This window comes from Pollachius pollachius (assembly GCF_949987615.1).
Source record: "Pollachius pollachius genome assembly, chromosome: 16".
In the NCBI taxonomy this organism is placed as follows: Eukaryota; Metazoa; Chordata; class Actinopteri; order Gadiformes; family Gadidae; genus Pollachius; species Pollachius pollachius.
The window spans coordinates 10,406,690-10,428,705 of NC_136949.1; the positions used below are offsets into that span (position 1 = coordinate 10,406,690).

Sequence of the window (22,016 nt, forward strand, 5' to 3'; positions counted from 1 at the left end):
AATCCCAAAGTCTTACAAAACATTATGATGCTAGTTTGGGATACTCTCTGTTGTCCACATGCAGATTGTATATTGTTATGATTTGGCTATGGATGAAGAGAGGACCCATAGATTACCTTATTAAAAGCTACACTCCACAAACTAATTTACAGTTTCTGGACCACAAGGAATACAACAATGTATCCACGGAGACCCCCCCCCCGACCATATCTACCACAAAGATAGAAAGACAACGGGACTAAAAACAAAAGAGTTAGAAACGATCAAACGGTTCAATCACCAATTTCTCTTTTCAAACCACCATTGACCCAACAGGTGGTGGCGTAGCGGCTAGGGTGTTGGATTCCTGGGTTTGATCCCCAATGCTCATAGACTTAGGAAACAAGCTATGAGTAACTATGAGTTACATTTTTCAAAGTGCCCTGAGGTGATTGAACACTTCACTGACTTATTGACAGAAAGTTGCTCATACATGCTCTTACGTGGCTTTTTGTGAAACCAAAAGGCATGACTCTCCAAAGACGATGACCCAAGCTGTCTGTAGAGGTGCAGTATTGGTATGTTTATCGCTATTAAATACAATCAGATTTCTACATTTTATTTTTTTTCATTAACAGGGCACTCCATGGAGGTAATTGTGACTAAGAGGTCTCAATACACTACCCGAATGCTAATGCTAGCGCCCTCCTCGTCGCTCTCAGCTAGGCTGACCTCATTCCCAGGCATTTTTCTCTCACAAAGAGGACTTGAAGGCAAGATGTTCAACCCTGATCGTTACTTCATAATGACATCACGTATCTTAAATTCATTGTAAGTCACTTTGGATAAAAGCATGTCCTGAACACATGGTAGCAATCGGTGAAACAGAAGATGTTGTGCTCACGAGAGACACTGCAATCAGCTCAGCTCAGTTGTCGCTTGTTAAAACACAAATAATTGACCAAATGAATGAATAATTCCCTCCACATTTTAAATAACTAACTGCAACGGTGAGCGGAAGTAAGATGTCCTCCCCAATCGTAACAAAGTACACACACCCAAGGTTTGGTTTAAAAAAAAAAATCCATATTTTTTTTAATCACAGAATTTACAAAATGGTGTCATCCACATCTCCTGTGTAAGGTAAACGCAATGGTATCCCCTGGTGTCGCAAACTTCTCCATTTCTCTCAGATGAGGCGCACAGGCAAACGGGTTACCGTGGTAAACCGGAACAGCTACCTACACCCCCGCCCTCCCCCATTCCTCCACAACCAGGGATCGATTTTAAATTGTCATCCATGAAACTACAGTAAAACTCTGTTGGTATAATACACATAACAAGCACAGAAATAGACAAAAGTTGACATCTAAAATCGATGGAAACGCAAAGAAGCTCCACTCCGTAATACTCCACATTTTCCTTTTCCAACGCACACCAAAGAAGAATTAAGTCATGTAGTATAAAGTGGCCTGCATTTCTTTTTTACTTTCTTCACTGAAAGAAAAGAAAAGAAAAAAAACTGACAACAGCTAAGGCGTCCGAGTGTAAATAATTATTGGCACTTTTCCCGAAACCGCTCGAATTTCCGGATCATTCTTTAAGGTGTGACTTTGTGACCTCATACCCGCTTGTATGACAGAAACACTTGATGGCCATTGGAGAAATACTGATCATGTGACGCTGGAGCAATGCTGTGACATCACAGGCTCAAACCCTGTGTGATGTCACACTGAAAGCAGGAAGTGTGCTGTGGGAGGGTCCTGTTGACAAATCATATCGACGAGAGCTGTGACATCACCGGCTGGAAAACACGGACACGCACCCCTTTACTTATTCATTCGCACACACTTCTGCTGGTTCATTGCCTTGTTCATTCATTCATCGCTTCTCCATAACCTCACCATCGTCTCACTCACTCGCACTCCCACTTTTAAATATAAATTTTTCCTTTTAAATTAAACCACCAATTCATTTGATTCCATTTTTCCATTCACCGATCTGCTCGACGACAACAATTAAATAAAAAATAAAAATAATTTACTCTGTTATTTCAAATCCGTTCCCTTCCCTAGTGTGTCCCGCCACACGCCGAGCCGAAACAAACACACATACTGAAACTGCGTTGAGTTCCTTGCCTCACGTTCGCGGCGAAAGGCCGGCCGCTGGCTCCGCCTCCCACCGCTCCATCACGATCCCATGACACAAAACACAGTCAACCGCCCCAAAACTGTCCAATGGGAGTGTTTGTATAAAGTCACATGGTCAAAAAAATGGCATCTCAGAGATAATTTCCCGCCTCCTGCTCCACCTCTCCTCCTTCCTCCCCCGCCTCCCATTTTCCAAAGGGGAGGGGGGGGGGGGGAAACACTGCAAAAGGTAAAAACACTGAACCATCCTCCCCCTCCCTCTTCCGCACGCCATCTGCCTCTAAAGGAGTCTCGGTAACTCACGGGGTGAATATCAAACCTCTTCGTCTTCCTCCTCTTCCTCTCCCTGTTGGCTGTGTGTTCCGTGCCGTCGTGCTACAGTCGGTGAACATCCCACCACTCAACACCACAGGCAGAGGGGTGGGGGTGGGGGGATGGGGGGCAGAGCGGGAAAGGGTTGGTAGGGTGGGTGGGTTGGGTGGGTAGGAGAGGTTTGGGGGGGTGAGGGGGGGGTCAGGTGAAAGGGTCAGAGGTCAGGGGAGGAGGGAGGGTTGTCACACTGCTGGTCCCGCCCCCACCCCCTCCCCCCCCCCCCCGGGTGTCTCTCTCTCTTAGAGGGGCGGTGGGCTCGCCCTGCGCAGTCCGGACACCAGCGGTTCATGTGGTCTTGGACTTCTGGTTGCAATTGCCGTCGGTGGCCACTAGGGGCTGCTGGCTCTGGAGCCCCTGGTCCTGGCCCTGGTCCTGGGCCTGGTCCTGGGCGAGCGGCCGGGTCTTGTGCTGGTCTTTGAGGCGCAGGTGGCGGGGCTTGACGGGCAGGGCGACGGCCAGCAGCACGCAGCCCAGGTGGAGGCTGAAGCACCAGGACCTGAACAGCAAAGAGACAGAGAGCTGAGCTGAGCTGAGCTGAGCAGGGCTGTGGAGCTAGAGAGTCTTCAACTAACCTCAAACCCTTCAGAGCAATGAGCCTCTGGTCCCCCCCTACCTTCTCCTTAATGGACTATATCTGAACAGTCTGGGTAAGCAATAGCAAAATCGAATATCCACTCAGGTGTGTGGAGCATAGATCACCTCTAGTGGACTGTGCTTTAGTCAAGGGCTGTGATAATAACCGTCTGTCTTTACTCTAACACACAAGCCCCGGTTGCCCTTACGCCTACAAGATATTCGTTTTTTTTTTTAAGCTTGAGTGATTTGGAAAACCGAAGAAGGGAACCTCCTCGATAAGACATCCAAGGGGCAAGCGGAGCCAATCACAGACCTGTAGAACTTGATGGACGGGCCCACGGACAGCAGTACAAACGGCACCACCGTGTAGCAGATGGCGATCTGGGTGGACGCCCACGTGATGATGTCATAGAGGAGCTTGTGGGCGGGCGAGCACTGGAAGTACGGCCGCACGTTGTGTCTCACCTGGGGGGAGGAGCCATAGGGGGATACGTTTAGCGGAAACATTAAGTATTAAAAGTGCAGAAGAACTCAGGAATCAAGGCAAAGAAAAATAAAGTGATTTGACTATTCATATTTTCTATTTTTCTATATATTCTGGAATTTTATATTCAGGAAAGGAGTAAAGAAAAGGGAAGGAAAGTGAAGGAAGCAAAGACAGGAAGAACAAGAGAAAGAGGAAAACCACAAAGAGGTAAAAGCAGGAGAGCGAGGCCCGCTGGGGAACTCACGGCTCGCGCGGCCAGTGTGACCACGATGCCGGTGAGGAAGGTGAGGTAATATCCAGGGTAGGCTCCGTGCCACATGGCCGACAGGATGAAGGTGGCCGCCGTGGGATTGTAGGGACAGCGCTCATAACAAACCCTAGCACCACAAACACATGCTTTAGTTAAACACACACACACACACACACAGCCGTAACAACCTTTTCACATTAGTATACAATGCATCGCTCAAGTCATTTAATCCTGTTGTATTTATGGTTTAAATTCTTTATGTATATTTGTATTGTTGCACATTTTTACTTATTATTTTACTTGTTACTTTACACAGGTCTTTCCTGAGCATAGCAATATTGTAACTGAATCTATTACCCATTAGGAGTAAAAAAGTATAGTTATAAAGAAATGGAAACAGTGGACCCTAACAACGTCACAGCCTGTAATGCTGGCTCTAACCACTAGAGGTAAACCTTTCATGAAACGGCAGTCCCAGTGAGGCCCTATGAGTGAGAGGAAGTGATTGAACGCCAAAAATAAGCTTCACGTATTTATTTATATCTGCATGATAGATTTAGTTTTCATAGTTGTTTTGAAAATACTTTAAGATAATAGATTTATTCAGCACACATCTTTAATATTTTTTTAGTTTTCTTTACAAATATGCCTGGTAGACCTATACACAGTTAAACATTTAAAACTAAACAAAATGCCTACTACAATCTTATAGATATTTGCCTGTCAAACCTACAGACTGGATACATATGACTTTGCCTGAAGGCGGTATTGTGTCTGACACTTGGCACATATTAACAGTTTACACACATTAGACACAGTTAATGACAAACAGGACCGAAGAACACAATCCGACATCTTCTTACCGTTTGAGCCAGTGTGCTGTCTGGATGTTCCAGTTGTCCAGGAATACCTTGAAGCTGGTTGCCAACTGAAATCCAAAAAAAGGACAGAAGATCATTTAGCATGCTGCCGGCGTGCACTGGGACATTCCTAACCTGCTCTGCATAATCCTCTGGAATCAATATAACATTCAATAATCAGTTCCACTGGAATCAATAACAGGGGATCACTGTTGGGGGCATAGATTTTCTAATTATGACAAACCAATATTTTAGTTATTTTCCTGTTAGGCATGCATTTTTGTGAACAGTGATAGCAAAATCATTTGTAATTATGAAAGTGTAGTGAATAATAGATTTGATGCGCTCAAGGCTTATATCCTGGGCTATTTTTGTTTTCAACAAGCATATCGAACATTCCTGAGCCCTTTCCTGGATATTTGGTTGATTCATTCATTATTCCTGCAAATAGGCTCTTTACATTCATAAAGAAGTGTTATGTGATTAGTGGTATTTTAGTCATTGAGTGAGCAGCAGGCAGGTAACCTAAGGAACTTTAACTGTGCATTAATCATTGATAGAAGGGTCAGTGTGATTGTGGTTTAAATGGCCTCTATTTTACCACCTGGTCTGGTGTTAATAAGCCATGACAAGCCATTTCAATGCATATATCTGGGTTGACCATTTCCACTTGAGTCACAAACATGTAGTTTGCAGAAATGGCTTGTCATGGCTCATCATCGTCACACATGGAGTTAAATAAGGCATCTTGCCAGACATGGGAGCTTCTATCTAGGCATTCGATCTCATGGCCAGACATTAGAGCTCCTAGCTAGGCATTCGAGCTCCAAGCAAGGCATTCAAGCTCCTAGCTAGGCATTCGAGCTCCAAGCAAGGCATTCAAGCTCCTAGCTAGGCATTCGAGCTCCTAGGTAGGCATTCAAGCTCCTAGCTAGGCATTCAAGCTCCTAGTTAGGCATTCAAGCTCCTAGCCAGGCATGGGAGCTCCTAGCCAGGCACGGGAGCTCCTAGCCAGGCACGGGAGATCCACCTCACCTCAATGTTCTGGATCCTGAGGTTGGAGATGAGGTCCCAGCGCGGGGAGCCGTCCAGGTTGTAGCCGTTGAACCCAAAGCCTGCGGCATTGTTTATGGCATCCGCTGGTGTGGAGAGATTAAACGCCATGTTAGAGCCAAGGAAACAAACATTAAAACTGCCACATAGATACATACATACACTCCCATTTTCTATAAATATACATATTGAGCTAGCAAGCTTCCTAGTCATGTAGCACCTACCTAGCATCCACACAGTACATTTTGCCAAATTAAACTGGCTAGCTAGCCATCTCTCTAGCGAGTGCCACCTACCCAGCGTCCACACGAAGTAGTACTTTGGCCGCGTGGTGAGCATGGACAGGTACAGGTACACGACCTGGGCGTAGAACGGCGTGTTGGCGATGAAGTCGTCGTCGATGTTGCGCTCGACGGGGAAGACTTTACACACCAACAGAAACACCATGAGGGAGAAGAAGCATGTCGCTATCTTCTGGACCACCACCGTCTGTGAGAAGATAAAAAACAAGACAAGGTTAAAGGTCAGATTGTTGTTTATTGTATGCATACATACATACATAGGGTTTGGCTTAGGCTATTTGTATTTAAAAATCTGTATTTAGGACAGGTTAGTCTAATGGTGGGGGTGTTTTACGCTCAGTGGGAATGTTCTGGGTTCAAACCCCATGGTCTACAGTCAACATGTAGGTACATGGAGATGCCCTAACCCCTAGCTGCTCCTTAGTTGACATGTACTGTATCTGAAATTCTCCCTTTGGAGTAAAACATCTGCTAAATGTCAAACTACACACACAAATTGAAGGACATATTACACTGTTGAATGCTTTTCCAAAGTGTTTCAGAAGATAGACTGGGACTCACATTCGGTGAAGGCTCGCTCCCTTTCACTTTTCCACAAGCCTTCCTACTGGTCTCGAAGTCTCTATGACAACAGGTCCCGCCCTCGATGAAGGCAATGTAGTCGTTGTAGGAGCAGGTGGGGCCAGCGAGGATGCCCATGAAGTTACAGTTGTAGCTGAAGTACTCCAGTAAACTGGGCATTCTCCTGCACGGGACCAACCAAAGAAGGTACATGTGTTGGGGAGCCTATTGGTACAATTGTGAAAACATACTCGTACATACTGGTACGGTACATACTTGTACAGTATAAAAGATAAAACAAGATATGATTTAAAGCCCGACCTTATGGCCAATATCTTCTGCCCAGGTGTCAGATGCTCCTCCTTACGGGCCATTCCTGATAAAAACAAAAAGGCAAAAACATCAGTTTCTATATCCTGATACAATAGCGAGTTGTAAAAACAGTCAATACACCGGATGCATACATTAGCAAGTAAACTCTGTGTATGAACCTACCGTCATGGATTTCAAACGCCAGACTGGTTATCTTTTGCGTGATGACCATCATGGGCCTAGGAGAGAAATGGAGGGCAGATAGTTTAGCTTTAGATGAACAGATTACATAAATAATGTCACCTCTCTGCCAGAGACGGAAGGCCTGCATGTACACACTGGCCGTTTGAACCAGCTTTGCCTGCCAATTACATCGTTTTAATTAATAATTACAGAAGCTTTTTGCCAACGCTACGCTCCATAGTCCTGTATTGCCCTAGTATGACCAAAGTGGAACACCAGGACAATTATGGTCATATTTTCTAGTGTTTATCAGGTGAGGTTTGGTGGATATTGACGATGCTGAATCAAGTAATATAAAAAAATATATATTCATAACTTCAAAGAGTCTACTTAGTGAGTAGAAAACACACTGAGTAGAAAACTTACTGAGTAGAAAACACAGCCTCCTTGTCAGGAGACACTTTGAACCAACTGGTCGTTAACTTATTTTCAGCCGTGTTGTTTTTGTGCTTTGCTGTTCAGACTGATCCATGTTAGACGTTTGTATTGAGACAAGGTTACCCCAGGCTGCTCTTTTGCTTTGCAGAACAGAAACCAAGCATGGCATTTGAAAGACAAACACATTCAAACACACACACACCACCAGGGACACTATAAACACAAGGCCCTAAGAAAACAACACTCGTATTCTCATATATTTCTCGTATGTTGTATGTCTTTGCATAAACATTTGTTTGTCTTTGAATGAGAATTTGCATGTCTGTGTATGTCATTTTATTTCTTGATGTTAACATGTCTCTGTTTGTGTACCACATATTGACATACAGAGACTCTCACAAGTTGTTGGAGCCTCCACAAGGGAATATTTGTTATTCATATCCTGTAAATAGTTTAAATGTGCAATAAATATGTCTTTGAAATGAATCAAGCGAAAAGGTAAAATAACCAGAGTATATAGCTTCTTTCAAATAGCGCCATTAAACAAGCTCAGCAAAGGGGCCTTACCCTGTGAAGTCTGCAGAGTACATCCCATAATCAAACACGTAGACCCGTGTAATCTGACAGAAGCTCAGGTAACCAAGGGCAACCACCAGGCAGTATCTGAAGGAGATCAGAGCAGACAGAGAGATGAACGAACGGAATGCAGTTAGGAACCGTGATGAACCAAAAGCCTGTTAGTTTAACGCTCTCCCTGTTTTCCTTTAGGGACTGGAACCCACAACCCTTGCAGTGTTTGTAGTCAAGTTTGTATTTCAGTCTGTGTTGCGGCATGTATTTGAGTTCAACATTATTCAGTATAAAAAAATGTGTATGATTACAGCCAAATACATACACAGATTGCGGTTATAAACATGGCCGAATCGAAACACTTCTTTCATGCGTTCATACAATGTACTCCACAATCTCCATGTTGATCTTGACAGACCCAACACAATTTCTAAGCACACACTTACAGTGTGTCCATGATATTGCAGTGTCAGGGATACTAAACGTGTCTGTTCCCATATATATTTGAGAGAAATTAGACTCAACCTTCTGAATGGAAGAGCATACACCTTGACTGGTGTTAATGTTTCCTGGGAATTATCTGGTATTGAATCGCTCATTGCTATGAGTGCGAAGTTTAAAGTTTAACTAACATTTATATGTTATAAGAGTGGGTCAGGAGTGTGCTTTAAATGTTGCAAGTTTGAATCCCACAGTAGACTTTCGCAGAACTGAACAGAACATCTACGGTTCTGTTAAACAGAGAGGATATTGTTAAACTGTTGGTCCCAGCAGTTGCCTTCAAGAGTGTGGTATGCTACTTTTTATTAACTAGTTAAAATTAGGCAACAGCAGTCAATAAGACACTGTTTAAAAAAGGCATGTTTTTGTAACAGTAAATCGTTTCTTAAAAGAACGTTTCAGTTCCTCATGTCTTCAAGGAGAAGCAGTTAATTCTCATGCAAGGAGCCTCTAGAAACTCCGAAGGTGTGGTCTTACTTGTGCATGTGCTCTACTCCGGTCAGGATCATGATGCCATACGTCAGCCCGCTCTGAACCAAGAAGTGGAGCGCATACCTGGAACACACAGGAGGTGAGCCGTTAATGTTTTTCTGTTTCAGTTACCTAGTCAGTCAACCCAATCTTTGTTTTCTCATTTTTCCTATCAAAAACATTATCAAAGACCAAAACTACAAAACAACGGCTTCCTAACATTTACAAGAAGCAGTCTATTATAACAAAGGCAGGAGTTATGCCTCGCCATGGAACCCGAATCCAAGATGTGATAGACTAGCAGTCTACCAGCACGTGGGGCAGTGTGAGAACCGACATAATGGTCACACACACACACACGCACACAAACTTTTTCTCTCTCGCTCTCTCTCTCTATCCATCTCCTCCACTGAAGTTTGTCCAGCAGTTGTAGCGTTGGCAGCACCACCGTGTCTGGTTTCATAGTATATCCAGAGAGCCAGAGACAAGCTCTCATACACAGGTGATAAGAAGCAGGCCGTGAGCTTTACCGTCTGTAAACAAAGCACGTGATTGGCTCACATCGATCCACCGTGTCCCTAAGGACCCTGGGAACATAAAACCCAGAACCCGCCCACACGCAGACACAGGGCCCCGAGATTGGAACAAGCCGCCGTACCCGACACCCTCGGCGCCGACCTGTGTGAGGGGTCAGCCCCTGGTCTACCCTGGGAGTAGGGCTGATTATTTTGACCAATATTGCGATTGTGATTTAATGTGCGATTTTTATAATTTATGAAGTCCCTTATGTTGTGTATTATTCACTAAAAAAGAAATAAATCATTCTTTAGTATGACCAACACAACATTGGAAGCAGTCAACATAAAAACTGCTCTTTCCTTTAGGCCAGGCCCATGTGTTGGGATTAATTTATATTATAAACTTCTTTATTTAACTATTGAATTGTAAAATAAAAATAAATGCTACATGCTATGCTACACACCACATTTACAGGTGCAAATCTGAGGGAGAACAGACATTTTTGTTTTTTAATAAGTCAATTTTTAGCTCTTGCTCAACACAGCCTAGCTCAACATAATCATATTAATAACTAGTTATTATTATATAAGACTTGATAAGACATTAGGGGATTTTGAATTAGGTAACAACACCAACCCCCAGCAGTGTTTTTTATTATTAATGTTATTTTATTTACGAGCAGTGAGTACTAAACGGTGCGGCCAAGGGTGAGCCTCGTGAGCAGAATATCCCTGGTTTAACTCCGAGATGGAGGACCACAGCAGGCGTAGCCAAACTGAATTTCACCCTTTTCACTCAGACCCCCTTGACATCCTGTTACCCTGACAACTAGATATACACAGAGCTACAGTGTACAGTACACGATAGACAGTTAGACACTTGCATAATATTAAATTAACTTGCTTGTGAAATTTTAATTTGAAGGTGGAGACTTAAATCTTTTGAGATGAAAGTTTTATGCACCAAAGAATATAGCTGGTTACAGGCTGTATTAGCTGGCCTAACACTTTCACGCTAGTCACAATATATGGAGAATGAACACCACAAAGGAATGTTTTATATCATTATATGTATATATAGCATATAGGCTAACAGCGTTTGAATATTCACATAAGTACCATGATGAATCATTACTAGTATGGATTAAACACACAGACTTCCCTTTGTAGCGGCTAGTGGTTAGCATAGTAACCCAATAAAAAGCTTAATAACCACAGACCACATCTGGGACTGGTATAGCGGTTGGAGCTAAAGTGCTATGCACAGACACATAAGTAATGCTAAACACAAGTTGTCAATAAAAAAGTGCTGTTCTAAGATATACCACGCTACGCTAAACCCAGACAGTTACTTAGCACAGACTGGTATTGTAGACCAGCTATGCTCAAATATGCTAGGCAATGCTAAACTATGCTAGGTATGCTAAGCCCATACAGTTCAGCAGCTGGGACTGATATAGTCCACTCGTGGTCGGAGCAAAATGCTATGCTAAAATAGGCTGCCTTTTTGGTAGTTAGTTTGATAGCGTTGGTGACAGATGGACTGGACTGACCAGCCGAAGCAGAAGAGGGCGAAGTAGAGGCCCAGGAGGGTGGCAACCACATGTCTGATGAAGGGACTGCTCCTCTTGGGGTGGAGGTACAGACGGAACCAGAACGCCGTTAGCAGAGCACATAGCTGGCACACCACAAAGTTGACCTGGGGAGAGAGACAAAGAAAAGGGGAAGAGAGAGAGAGAGAATAAGTTGGATATAACATGTATTGACAATGTAACACTGCTTCATGCCTTGACAATAAAGCTAAAGCTCGAAAGAGAGAGAGATTAAAAGAGAGAAAAATAAAACTGAAGACTGAAAGGATGTACAGCTTGGCCCTAAATACCAGTGAACCTCATTCAGTTAAACTGTGGCCTCCCAAGGTATACAACGGCCTCTCCAGAGCTGAGCCATGAGCGTCAGACTTGAAACAAGAGCCATCCAATCATCACACTCCAAAGGGCTCCTCTGAGCAGTAACGTGTACACCGTCTCAACACGCTAGCCCTTGGCTAACCTTAACCGATGCAACCAGTAACAAAGGCACTGGTACAACTAGGCTAGCTGTGAATTTGCCTTTTGTCTTTGGCAGAACTTAGTGGAAAAAGGAAAGACTTCAACACTTTAACACACTTCACTAGGCCCAGCTCGACCCACACAACCAAAAACAAAAGGCACTGGTGCAACCAGATTAGCTGTGATTTTGTATTATGGTAGTATATGGTGAAGAGATGTCAACAGGAGAACACCAAACTTAACCAATACAACCAGTGACAAGGGCCTAAAGCTACAGCTGCTAGACCCTCTTCAGTGAAACAGTTCGCAGGGTAAGGTGGATCGTGGGTCTTGTGTGAGCTCTCCTTTGCCGTGATGCAGCGGTGGTGGGGGTCTGGAGGATAAGGGAAGCATCCGTGATGAAACAGGGGCGGGGGCTAAAACGGGATCAGACGGAAGCTATTTATAGCCGGGCCTGAAGAGGGGCGCCTCTACAGTCCATTACACAGATTACCTCCAACAAAGGCAGCCGCTAGCTGGTGACGTTTCTTTCCCCCCCTGCTGCTTCTCTCTGCGTAGACGCCTGCGTGCGTGTGTGTGTGCGTGTGTGCGTGTCTTTCTGAAGTATGACCAAGTAAAAAGATTCAGAAAATGGAGTCGACTGTCTATGTCTTAACTGCTAAATAAAAAGCAGGTAAAAGTGGCGTATAGTATACAGCACTGGTCCGGGACATCACCCTCCGTCCTCCTCCATCACTCTCTATCAGCCTCCATCCAACAAACAACAACAAACATTGTCTATACATTCAGTCAGACATTGAGGAGGAACACCTTAAGAAGCTGGTCAAAGATGAGATCTTTTTCCATTTAGCTACAAAAAAGTATTGTATATATATATCTATATACAGGCGTACAAAAGAGATTCTGTGGTTGTGGTACCTGGTTGTGGTTGCACCTTGCAGCTACCGGTGTCCACCAGGAAACGACTGTGGTTGTACTGTTGTCATACACACCACTACTGTCACGTTGTAGGAGCAGTCACTGAAACTAATTGTTCAAGTACGTTGTCCTGTGGCTTCTCATGCAGTAATACAGCAGAACCCTGTGATACTGCATGAGCCACTATCTGAATTGCACTTATCTGCATACTCTATTGTATATAACACAAATGTTACTGTTCGACCGGAAACAGTCACCCTGTGAGAGGATGTGGATGCTCTATATACGGTACAGACATGTGTGAACAATTTCAAATATATTTAGTGAGGGTGAGGAGGGAGATGGGTGTGGCAAGTAATTCCAAGCTCAGCACAAACTCATCCCAAAGGAATACGTAAATCTACAATTGCATTCTGACCCACACGGTGGGGGTGGAAATACAGTCAGGACATCACAGGTGGACCACACACACAAACACACACACACACACACACACACACACACACACACACACACAAACACACACACACACACCTCTCTGAGATGGTCTGCCGAGCAACGCGAAAAGCCCAGCTGGTGGCTTACATAAAACACACACACACACACACACACACGTGCATTCACAGTCGTGTACTAAGAATACACAACGTAGACGACAAGCATGTGTTGTCAGCTGTTCACACAAACGAACAAAAATTCACCACGTCACTCCTCAGCTGCGCAGAAAGAGTGCGGGACACAAACAAACGCCTGCATGGCTTCTTCTCAGTGGTGATCTGCAAAACACCCTACACAAACATGGATGCATGGTCTTATCAGCGTAGCACCACACCTTCCTCAGTCCTTTAATACACTAGAGAACTTCATTTGTAAAACCCTGCAAGGGTTAGGGGTTGCATTCCCCTAAATATATTGTACTGTCACTGAGGAAGGCACTAGCATTGCAAAGATTATGGGTTCTATTTCCTGCATGGAAACACTGCATTGAGCTTGTCCGCTGCGTTGGGTTCTATTTCCTGTATAGCTTTCACCGTGATAAGGGCATGATTACATGCTCTGTATCACACACACAAACACAGAAAGGCTCTTACACAGGCAGGGTTAAGATGAGATCACATATACCTCCTCATTATAACCAGGTTAGACATATGTAGATAAGCATGACTCACCAATAGAAGTCGTACAAGTTCATACAATTGATGAACTTTGAAGTAACTGAAGTGCAGTACAAATATAAAATAAGCTAACGCATCAATCACTTACAATATCCAGGTTCCAGACCACACATATAGACACAGGGCTGACTACACATGCACATAATTATATCAACTCTATTGCATAAGACCTTGTCTGTATGGGTTGTACGACTCTCTGACCAGAACCACCGTCTCCTTCAAAGAGAGATAATATAATAAAATAGAGGGAGTGGGAGATCAATGTCTTTCCTCAGAGAGCGAGAGAAAAACTGACTGACTGACTGACTTCTGGGCAGCAGCTACAGCAGGCAGTGCTACTTAAAACCCATGTCCTGGGTTCTTCTCATCTGGCGCCCTCTCATTAATATGACATACGGAGCGCTGGCTCCACTGGGCCCACTCAGATGCCACAGACCGTCTGTCCAGACACACTAGCTCGCCGCCATCTTCTTTAATTCATGATACTTGTTGGTGTGTTGATGTTTTTTTTCCACCCCCGGATTGGAAAAAAGAAAACTTTACGTCAAGCTGGCCCTAAGGCTGTCAGCAACAGGAAACAGGAGGACCAGTGAACACTAGATTGCTGGAGGTCATTTTAAACTAATGGAACGGGGAGGAAGTGTAGCGGTTTACTTTGCTTGAGGGATGGGGAGTTTGCGTAATGTTTCTGCAGGGAAATGACTCGCTGTAGGTCATGTGAAACACAATGGGTGAGTTAACCTCTTCCCTCTCCGGGCAAGAGACACAGACACACAGACATGAACAGATTTAACCCCGGAGGTCCTAGTTCAGGTCACGTTCATCACATGAAGCGGAAGGGTAGGGATTCATTAGTGTGAGAAGTACTCCGCTCCGAGGACCGGTTAGGGTTAGGGTCAGGATAGGACGGTAGGGATACTACTTTATAGCCTGGACACACAGGGAAGAGACTCTGTGGTGTTTATGAATCCAATGAAATTAGCTGAACAGAGGACTAGGTTTATTTAGCTCCTGTGTGATCAGACGTGTATGAATGCATTTTTCTCCTTGGTTGCCCTATTCAGCCTATTTCTACCAGTTTATCTTAAAGGGGACATATCATACCACCAGGTGTGAGTGTGATTAGCCATTACAAGCCGTTTTCAAAATGTGCAGCATTGTGACAACACAGGTGGGCGTGTCCATCTAGATGTGTGACGGATAGATGGACAAGCCAACCACAATGCTGCACATTTTCAAACCTGCTTGTAATGGCTAATCACACTCACACCTGGTGGTATGATATGTCCCCTTTAAGCAGTCATTTCAAGCCCGGTCTATATTGGAGTAAAAAGGAATAAACCACACATATGCCAGGGAGGAGGTATTAATGTAAGATAATTAATTGATTAGTGCTTTGCACTTGGTTCTATGAACATCCTTAGTGTACCGACAGCGATATATTGTTTCACCTTCTTCTGACAAATGTACTTATTGTAAGTCACTTTGGATAAAAGCATCTAGCATCTGCTAAATGCCCTTGATGTAATGTAAATAATTGATTGATATTTACACAAAAGCTAATATACTCACAATAATCAGAATAGATCAGCAAAACCAGTACAGATGTCAACAATAACAACGCGTACAAACAAATATAAACAGGGGTTGTGCTAATATACAGAGGAAGGAAACCTGTTTGCTAGCAGAGCCAACCCCCCTCACCTCTCTCTCTCTCTCTCTCTCCTCTCTCTAAAAGCCACTCTATCAAACTCTACCGCACTATTGGCTGCGGGCAGCAGCGATGGAATCCTTGAAGTGGCAGTTGCTAGGAGACATCCTTTTCTTAGCCAAGAGGGAGGCTGGACATAGGATTGAGTGAAGGCTTTTTTTTTTTTTTAATCAATCAGAATCCTCCTCTTCTTCGTCTTCATCATCATATGAAGACAGGGAGGGAAGGTCAGGGGTTGATGATTAATGTCGGTGTCGTTGGTGCGATGAACGAGTTATTTACAGTAATTTGAAATATAGAGCTGGACGCGATATAACTCAATATTATCGTTTATCACCTCCAGGAGAAGAACAAGATGTTCTTGTTACTGACAGGGTTTAGCAGAAAGAATATGCTAAGCTACGGAATATGCTGTACGCCAGAAATACAAACTGATTAATCAGAGAAGATGCTTTACTGTTGGGTGAGATTTATCCCTAATGAACCTGTGCTAAAACCACTTTCTGAAAACCCTATTCTCCATCAAGGGATGAGACTAGTGAGACTTTTCCTTCCTTTCCTGATTATGGGAGGGGAGCAAACCACAAGCAAATGTTTCACTTTTTTCCTTTATTCCTCTTAGGAATAATATTATTTAAATATATTGAAACTTCATTATTTCACATCTTCAAAACACACACGGGTGGACTGTGCTGTACACACAAATACACCACCAACAACTGATTTGAGACAAGGCTGCAAATAGCAAATAGCTACGTGATCAGATCTGATGATGATACGATATGTAAATGATGGGAAATACCTAGAGCTTAGCAGAATAACAATTTGGAAGTGGCAAGATGATCAATCCCTCGACGGAAGTCCTTCCTCAAAAAATGAACTCCAGAAACGGAACCAAAATGGAAGTGATAGAAACTCGACGATGGGTCAGACCTCGAGGAAATACAGAACCCACCTACCTTCTGAAGATGTCGACATTTAACCCTTCATCTCCTGGTTCTAGCATCTGCTCTGCCTTTTGCCAGCGGCTTCATTGGGGACCTCAACCATAGCACTCACAGATGATTAAATCCCCCACCGGCTCTCTAAGTGCACTCTCCGTCAAATACGTCGGAGAGCTGGCGATTTATGTCCACGTAACCAAGCTCCCATCATAAAGCATTGTACAGCCACACAGACCGCGTTAAGACACTTAGCTGGGGGGCAATGGTTTGTTAAGCTGCAGCGTTGTGCACGGGACTTGACGACCGGTGACTCCAATCCCAGAAAAGGATAGTGGTGGTGGGGGAAAGGGGGGATACCTGTAGGCATCCTTGAGCAAGATACACTAATCCATGCTCCCTAATGACTGAACTGACTGCTGCAAGTCATTTTGGGTAAAGGTGTCTGCTAAAGGTCCAAATTGTAAAAGGATTTTGATGAGAACATGAGCCTCAAAATCCCTTAAGAGACCTTCAGATTCAACCAGTGCCACTTGGTGTGTTTGTGACATATTATCAGTGAGCTGAACTGTTGGAGTGTTTCATTGAGGGGAACCTGGTCGGCTAAAGGTCGTCTCTGGTGTCGAGGTACGCTAGTTGAACGCTGTTTCATGGTTCTGGGGATTTCTTACTTTTTCAGATGTGGCTTGTGGCCTGGTGTTGCTAAGCCGATCCCACTCACTCAATGAGTTCAATCTTGTCTCATCAAAGCTCAAGTTACCGGTGACTCCTAACCTTCTCGTGCAGTCAGCCAATCACAACAGTTGATAATTTACATAAAAAACAACTGCCAGAAAGCCTATTGACTGTTCTCTTCATTCAGCAACAGCCAGGCTCTGTAATTTGTTCATTTGTATTTCTGGACAAAAAGGAAATTCTACCAAAACCACCAGAACAAAGGATTAATTTACTGACCGCTTAATAAATGATACACGTGTGCAGGAGGAAAATATTTCAGCTCTTGGTCACTTAATTTGGGATATAGGAAACAAATACAAATGCTTCAAAATTCCCTACAAAATCATATCTCAAATCATTCCCCATGTCTCTCACATATCATGAAGGCACTTACTATGCATATTTACAAATCACACAAACCACACAAAACGCACACTTGTATCCTTTCCATTTTGTGCCTTTTGACTATCCCATCCCAGAGTTCTGTGACCAATCACAGCAATTAAACCACAGCTTCCCCCCGCCTCCCGACTATCCTCTGAACCAATCATAAACAAACAAACAGGCCCAGGGAGTGTATGACGTTGATCAATCTGAGCTGTAGGCCTACAGAGCCCAGGCCTGGACACGCCTCACCATTTGTTCGGCAGCTGAGGTGACAGTTTCCACGGCAACATCCTGAGAGCGTGCAGACGATCGCCCACAGAGCGCGTGGTCTGAGCTATCAGAGGCACCAGCTTGTTGCTAATGCTGTGGCTCCTTTGATTTAGCCTCAAATGTACAGAAGGGCTAGCATGCTAAGCCTAGCAGTCAGTAGAATGGTAGCATGGTGGTGTTGTTGCTATATAAAATTATAAGAGGCGTCATTGTAATTTCACCAATGTTCGTCTGACACAATAATTAGCTTCACACTGATCATGATAGTACTAGAAGTCATTAGAAATCGTGTTCCTATACAGAGGAAGGAGGAATCTCATGATTTCAGAAGTGAAACTCTGACACAAAAATGTAATAAAGCAACAGTTTTTGTAGAAAATATCCCACCACAGGCAACTATTACATTGTAAGCTGAACCAACCATTATTCTGTTGATTCAGTAGATGAACAGACATAGATGAACAGTTAAGGGAAATTGGGAGAGAGGACTTCTTCATTGGAACGTGCCATTTCGAGTCTCCGTGATTAATTTCTACTGGGGAACACAATAAAGGCTGGTCGATATCAGTGGCAGTGATCTACTGTGAGACAAACTGTTCAACTATTCAACAGTAAGCTAACGTTCCATCTCCTTCCTGCGGCTGGGACCAATGTGCTATATGTCTACGGTACTTCCAACATAAACAAATATTCCTTCTCACTTTATCCATAAATAATACTGGATGGGAAAATAACAAATCTGTAGACCCAAATGGATCAACAGCCCCAACATACAAAAGCTAACTCAGTCCACGATTTCATAGTTACATCTGTTCTTGAATTTGAGTCTTGTTCGAGGAAACATACTTGTTTCAGTTCTTCTCCAAAAAGAAGACTTTTAAATAAATTGTATACCAAGAAATCTGTTTTTAGACCAGGATGTTTTGACTACAACATAAAGGCCAATGCTAACCGAGATGAAATGATAATGTAGCTAGCTAAGCTATTCTGTATTCAGCCTGGATATAAAGAATAGGCCTACTGTACCACAAACTGATCTCCCTCGAGCTATAGAGCACCAAAGATTTCTAGAAAGCACAATTCGCACAAAGAGTCACTCAGCCCATAGAATCATCTAGAGCGATCAGTCAATGAAAATCAAAACACAAAAAAATGTATTCATCATTTAGTTTATCAAGTGAAAGTGGTGAACATTCTCTATATTAGATGGTTATGATGATAATACACTAACTTCTGATGGGCAGTCATCATTAATCATGGGATTAATTAATTCAGAAATGAATAGTTTACTAATTTATTAATTCCACTTATTCCATATTAGTCTATATCAACTCAACCAGTGGCAGCTGCAACATCACAGTTTAAATCAGTGTCACATATGTCATGTCACAACATGTCATGTTATAGTATGACATGTCATGGGGTAGAATAGAGTCAGGGCTAAGGGTATTCCACTCTCAACCAAAAGGTTCTGGGTTCGATCCACCAATGTCTACAGCCTACCAGGAGGCATGTCTCCCCCCTGCCCTACCCTTAATGACATGCATCCGAAATCACTGTGTGATCCGCTCAATGACTAAATATCAATGTCATGTCATGAATACCGAGGAGGACACCTGTACCCCTGGCACCTTATGGTCCTCAAGGCATCAACAGATAGACACATGCTGCCCGGCCCTATGCCTCTCCACACCCAACACCTGATACGGCTCGCTGGCAGCCCAGTGAAAACAGTCCACAACTGTTGATGCATCCTCATTAATAATGCATGCTGGATAAAGGAAGCATTTATAGAAGCAACAATGTCTCATCATCGTCTCTCTGTACGATAACAATTGTTTTTTCATCTATTGACTGCTATTAAGTATGTAGTCATTTTAAAAGACACTTTCATCCAAAGCAACTAGTGATTCCAGATACACTAAGGTAGAGGCAGAGGGGGAGGATATCTGGCTCTACCAGGCCTACAAGTAAATTGCCGATGTGGGGAATCGCACCCAGTACATTTTGGCAGTGGATTCACCCCAGCCACTACACTAACCTGTCTGCCCCATGTTCGTAACGTGTTCGTAACCTGCTTGTGAACGAAGCGGGCATGCTTGTCTGACTGAACGCTGAACTAAGCCGGGGACTAGGACAGGCCTTCCATAGTGATACACTGATGAACGACAGTTGTACCAGCCCCCATTAGTGCAGTCAATGCACACATATTTGAAACTAATGTTACGCACGCCGAGATGCAAACAAAGACGAAAGCCCCGATGCGTACCCACTGGGACAGCTCATCGATATCACCGCCAGAATAGAACAGAGGGCGAACATTACTGCAGCGTTACGGCTGTTAACCAGAAGCAGTGACCGGCCCTTTGAAAAGTGTTGCGAGTTAGTTGCTCAAGGGCACTACAGCAGCCCAGTCGCATTGATGCGTTTAACTGCCGGATCCCAGATCTTGGGTCTCAGGTCTCTCTCTGCATCTCTCGGAGCAAAGGTCCACCCTGCCACCACACATTAATATCAAGAGGAGAATACACCACAGAAAGATTCCTTTCAAGAAGTAGGCCATATCTCAGACAGGGTCTGGGTGGGTGGTGGGGATGTTTTGGGGCAGAGGGTGTCGACCCATGAATCTGTGGGGAGGGGGGGGGGGATTGGAAGATAAATGGGTGATGTTGCCGAAATTGACTGCCCGAGACAGTAACCCATGTTACTATAAGACCAGCAGAGTATGCATACTTCGACAACAAACCCCAATACTAGTGAATGAACATATCCATAGATCTCCAACAGGCCAAGCCAGTGCGTGGAGGTTGTAGGCTACATGTTGATGAACCGTAGGCTACATCTTGCTTCTGAAGCGGCCCTACCGAGGCGGAGCTCCGATCCACCACATGTGACAGGCCAGGGCGACCAAACCGTTACATCCAATATAGAAGCCAAACACCAGAATTACCTATCGTACAAATGTCATCGGCTCTTCACCGGCAAATTACGTCCATCACGCATCCAGTTCATTAGCGTATAGCACTTAAGCCAAGGTTGTCTGGCGATTATCCATTAAAGCAAGAATGCATCGTATCGTTTGCTCCAATAAGCCACGCATTAACCGAGAAAAATAAAATACAATACATTTGGCATTAGCTTCCCTGATCAAAATCCCCAGCCCCTGGCACATAATTCGTTTTTACTGCTTAACAATAGAAGCGGTGGAGAACAGACAGAGCTACCGAGAAACGTCATTGCAAGGAATAAGAAACCAAACCCCACTATATGCACACCATTTATGGATTTGCCATTGCCTTGAAGCATCGACAAATTCCAATCTCATCAAGGAGGGCATTGCTAATATTGCCATTTTACCCGTCTAAATAATGTCACTTAACAGGTCTTTTGAAGCAGCGCACACTGGAAGAGGCCCGCAGACGATTACATGTGAAATGTCTTCATTATATCGGCAATTTCATTCAAGGCTATCAATCCCATTCGCATGTGCACATTCTTTCTTTCTCCGTGCACCTATTCGCGCATTGATACATTAGTCAGCACTGCGATTGCATCGATTGTATTAAAATTCGAGAGCCCATTGCCCACTCTCAGTCAAATGAAGGCTCGAGCAGCCAGAAGCATCTCCGAAAACGCCAGCTTCGTTGCGATGTTTTTTTTTTTTGGAAGCTCTGCGACGGAATGCTTGCCATAAACTGCGTGTATAACGGTTCTGTATATCTACCTGATCCAGGGGCAGATTTATGATTTCGCTGATGGGCTGCAGCAAACTGGACCCCGTACACGCCGGAGAGACTGTTTCAGTGGCCATGGCTCAGTCGACGTCGAGGGAGTCCTGTTCTCTTCGTTCCCTTTCCCTCTCTGTGTCTCAGCGGGTCTACGATTCGCCCCGAATCTGTCTATCCTCCTCCTTCTCGTTCCGCTCCTCCTCGACCGCCACCAGGGCTGCTGTTTGCTGCTGGCCACTACTGGCTGTAGGATGAGGTACACTCGCTGCCAAACCTCCACACATCAACCAGCAGCAGGAGAGTCAACGTTTCATGTCATTAGTATATTTGGCAGAAATACAATAGCCTACATTATGCAATCTATAATATATTAAATAATACAATACCAAACAATGCAAAATTATGACGAAAAGTTATATAATATATGATATATTATATTAAATTTTTATTATATTATATTATCATATATAATATTTATTATAGTGAAGGATATTACATTATATTATATTATAATCACTGAGTATAATACAATATA

At 43.8% G+C, this 22,016-nt stretch overlaps 1 protein-coding gene across 1 annotated transcript; it reads right to left on the reverse strand.

The window, feature by feature from the left end:
• Positions 1-1,130: 1,130 nt before the first annotated feature.
• On the reverse strand, positions 1,131-21,617 carry mboat2b (membrane bound O-acyltransferase domain containing 2b). The gene is made up of 13 exons (XM_079753993.1): positions 21,478-21,617; positions 11,137-11,282; positions 9,072-9,149; positions 8,091-8,186; positions 7,086-7,141; positions 6,912-6,966; positions 6,591-6,774; positions 6,024-6,216; positions 5,710-5,813; positions 4,678-4,742; positions 3,809-3,941; positions 3,391-3,542; positions 1,131-2,997 (listed from the first exon to the last, which is right to left on the reverse strand). Exons 1-13 carry the CDS (start codon positions 21,562-21,564, stop codon positions 2,787-2,789), a joined length of 1,560 nt encoding a protein of 519 aa, XP_079610119.1. The 5' UTR covers positions 21,565-21,617; the 3' UTR covers positions 1,131-2,786.
• Between the last annotated feature and the right edge of the window lie 399 nt (positions 21,618-22,016).

Excerpts from the sequence above, each read along its gene's own strand:
- mboat2b (XM_079753993.1), bottom strand. The coding sequence starts at position 21,564 with ATGGCCACTGAAACAGTCTCTCCGGCGTGTACGGGGTCCAGTTTGCTG. Across the intron at positions 9,150-11,136 it reads GCCCTCTTCTGCTTCGGCTG|GTATGCGCTCCACTTCTTGG; the intron begins GTCAGTCCAGTC and ends TGTGTGTTCCAG. Across the intron at positions 6,775-6,911 it reads CAGAAGATATTGGCCATAAG|GAGAATGCCCAGTTTACTGG; the intron begins GTCGGGCTTTAA and ends GGTCCCGTGCAG.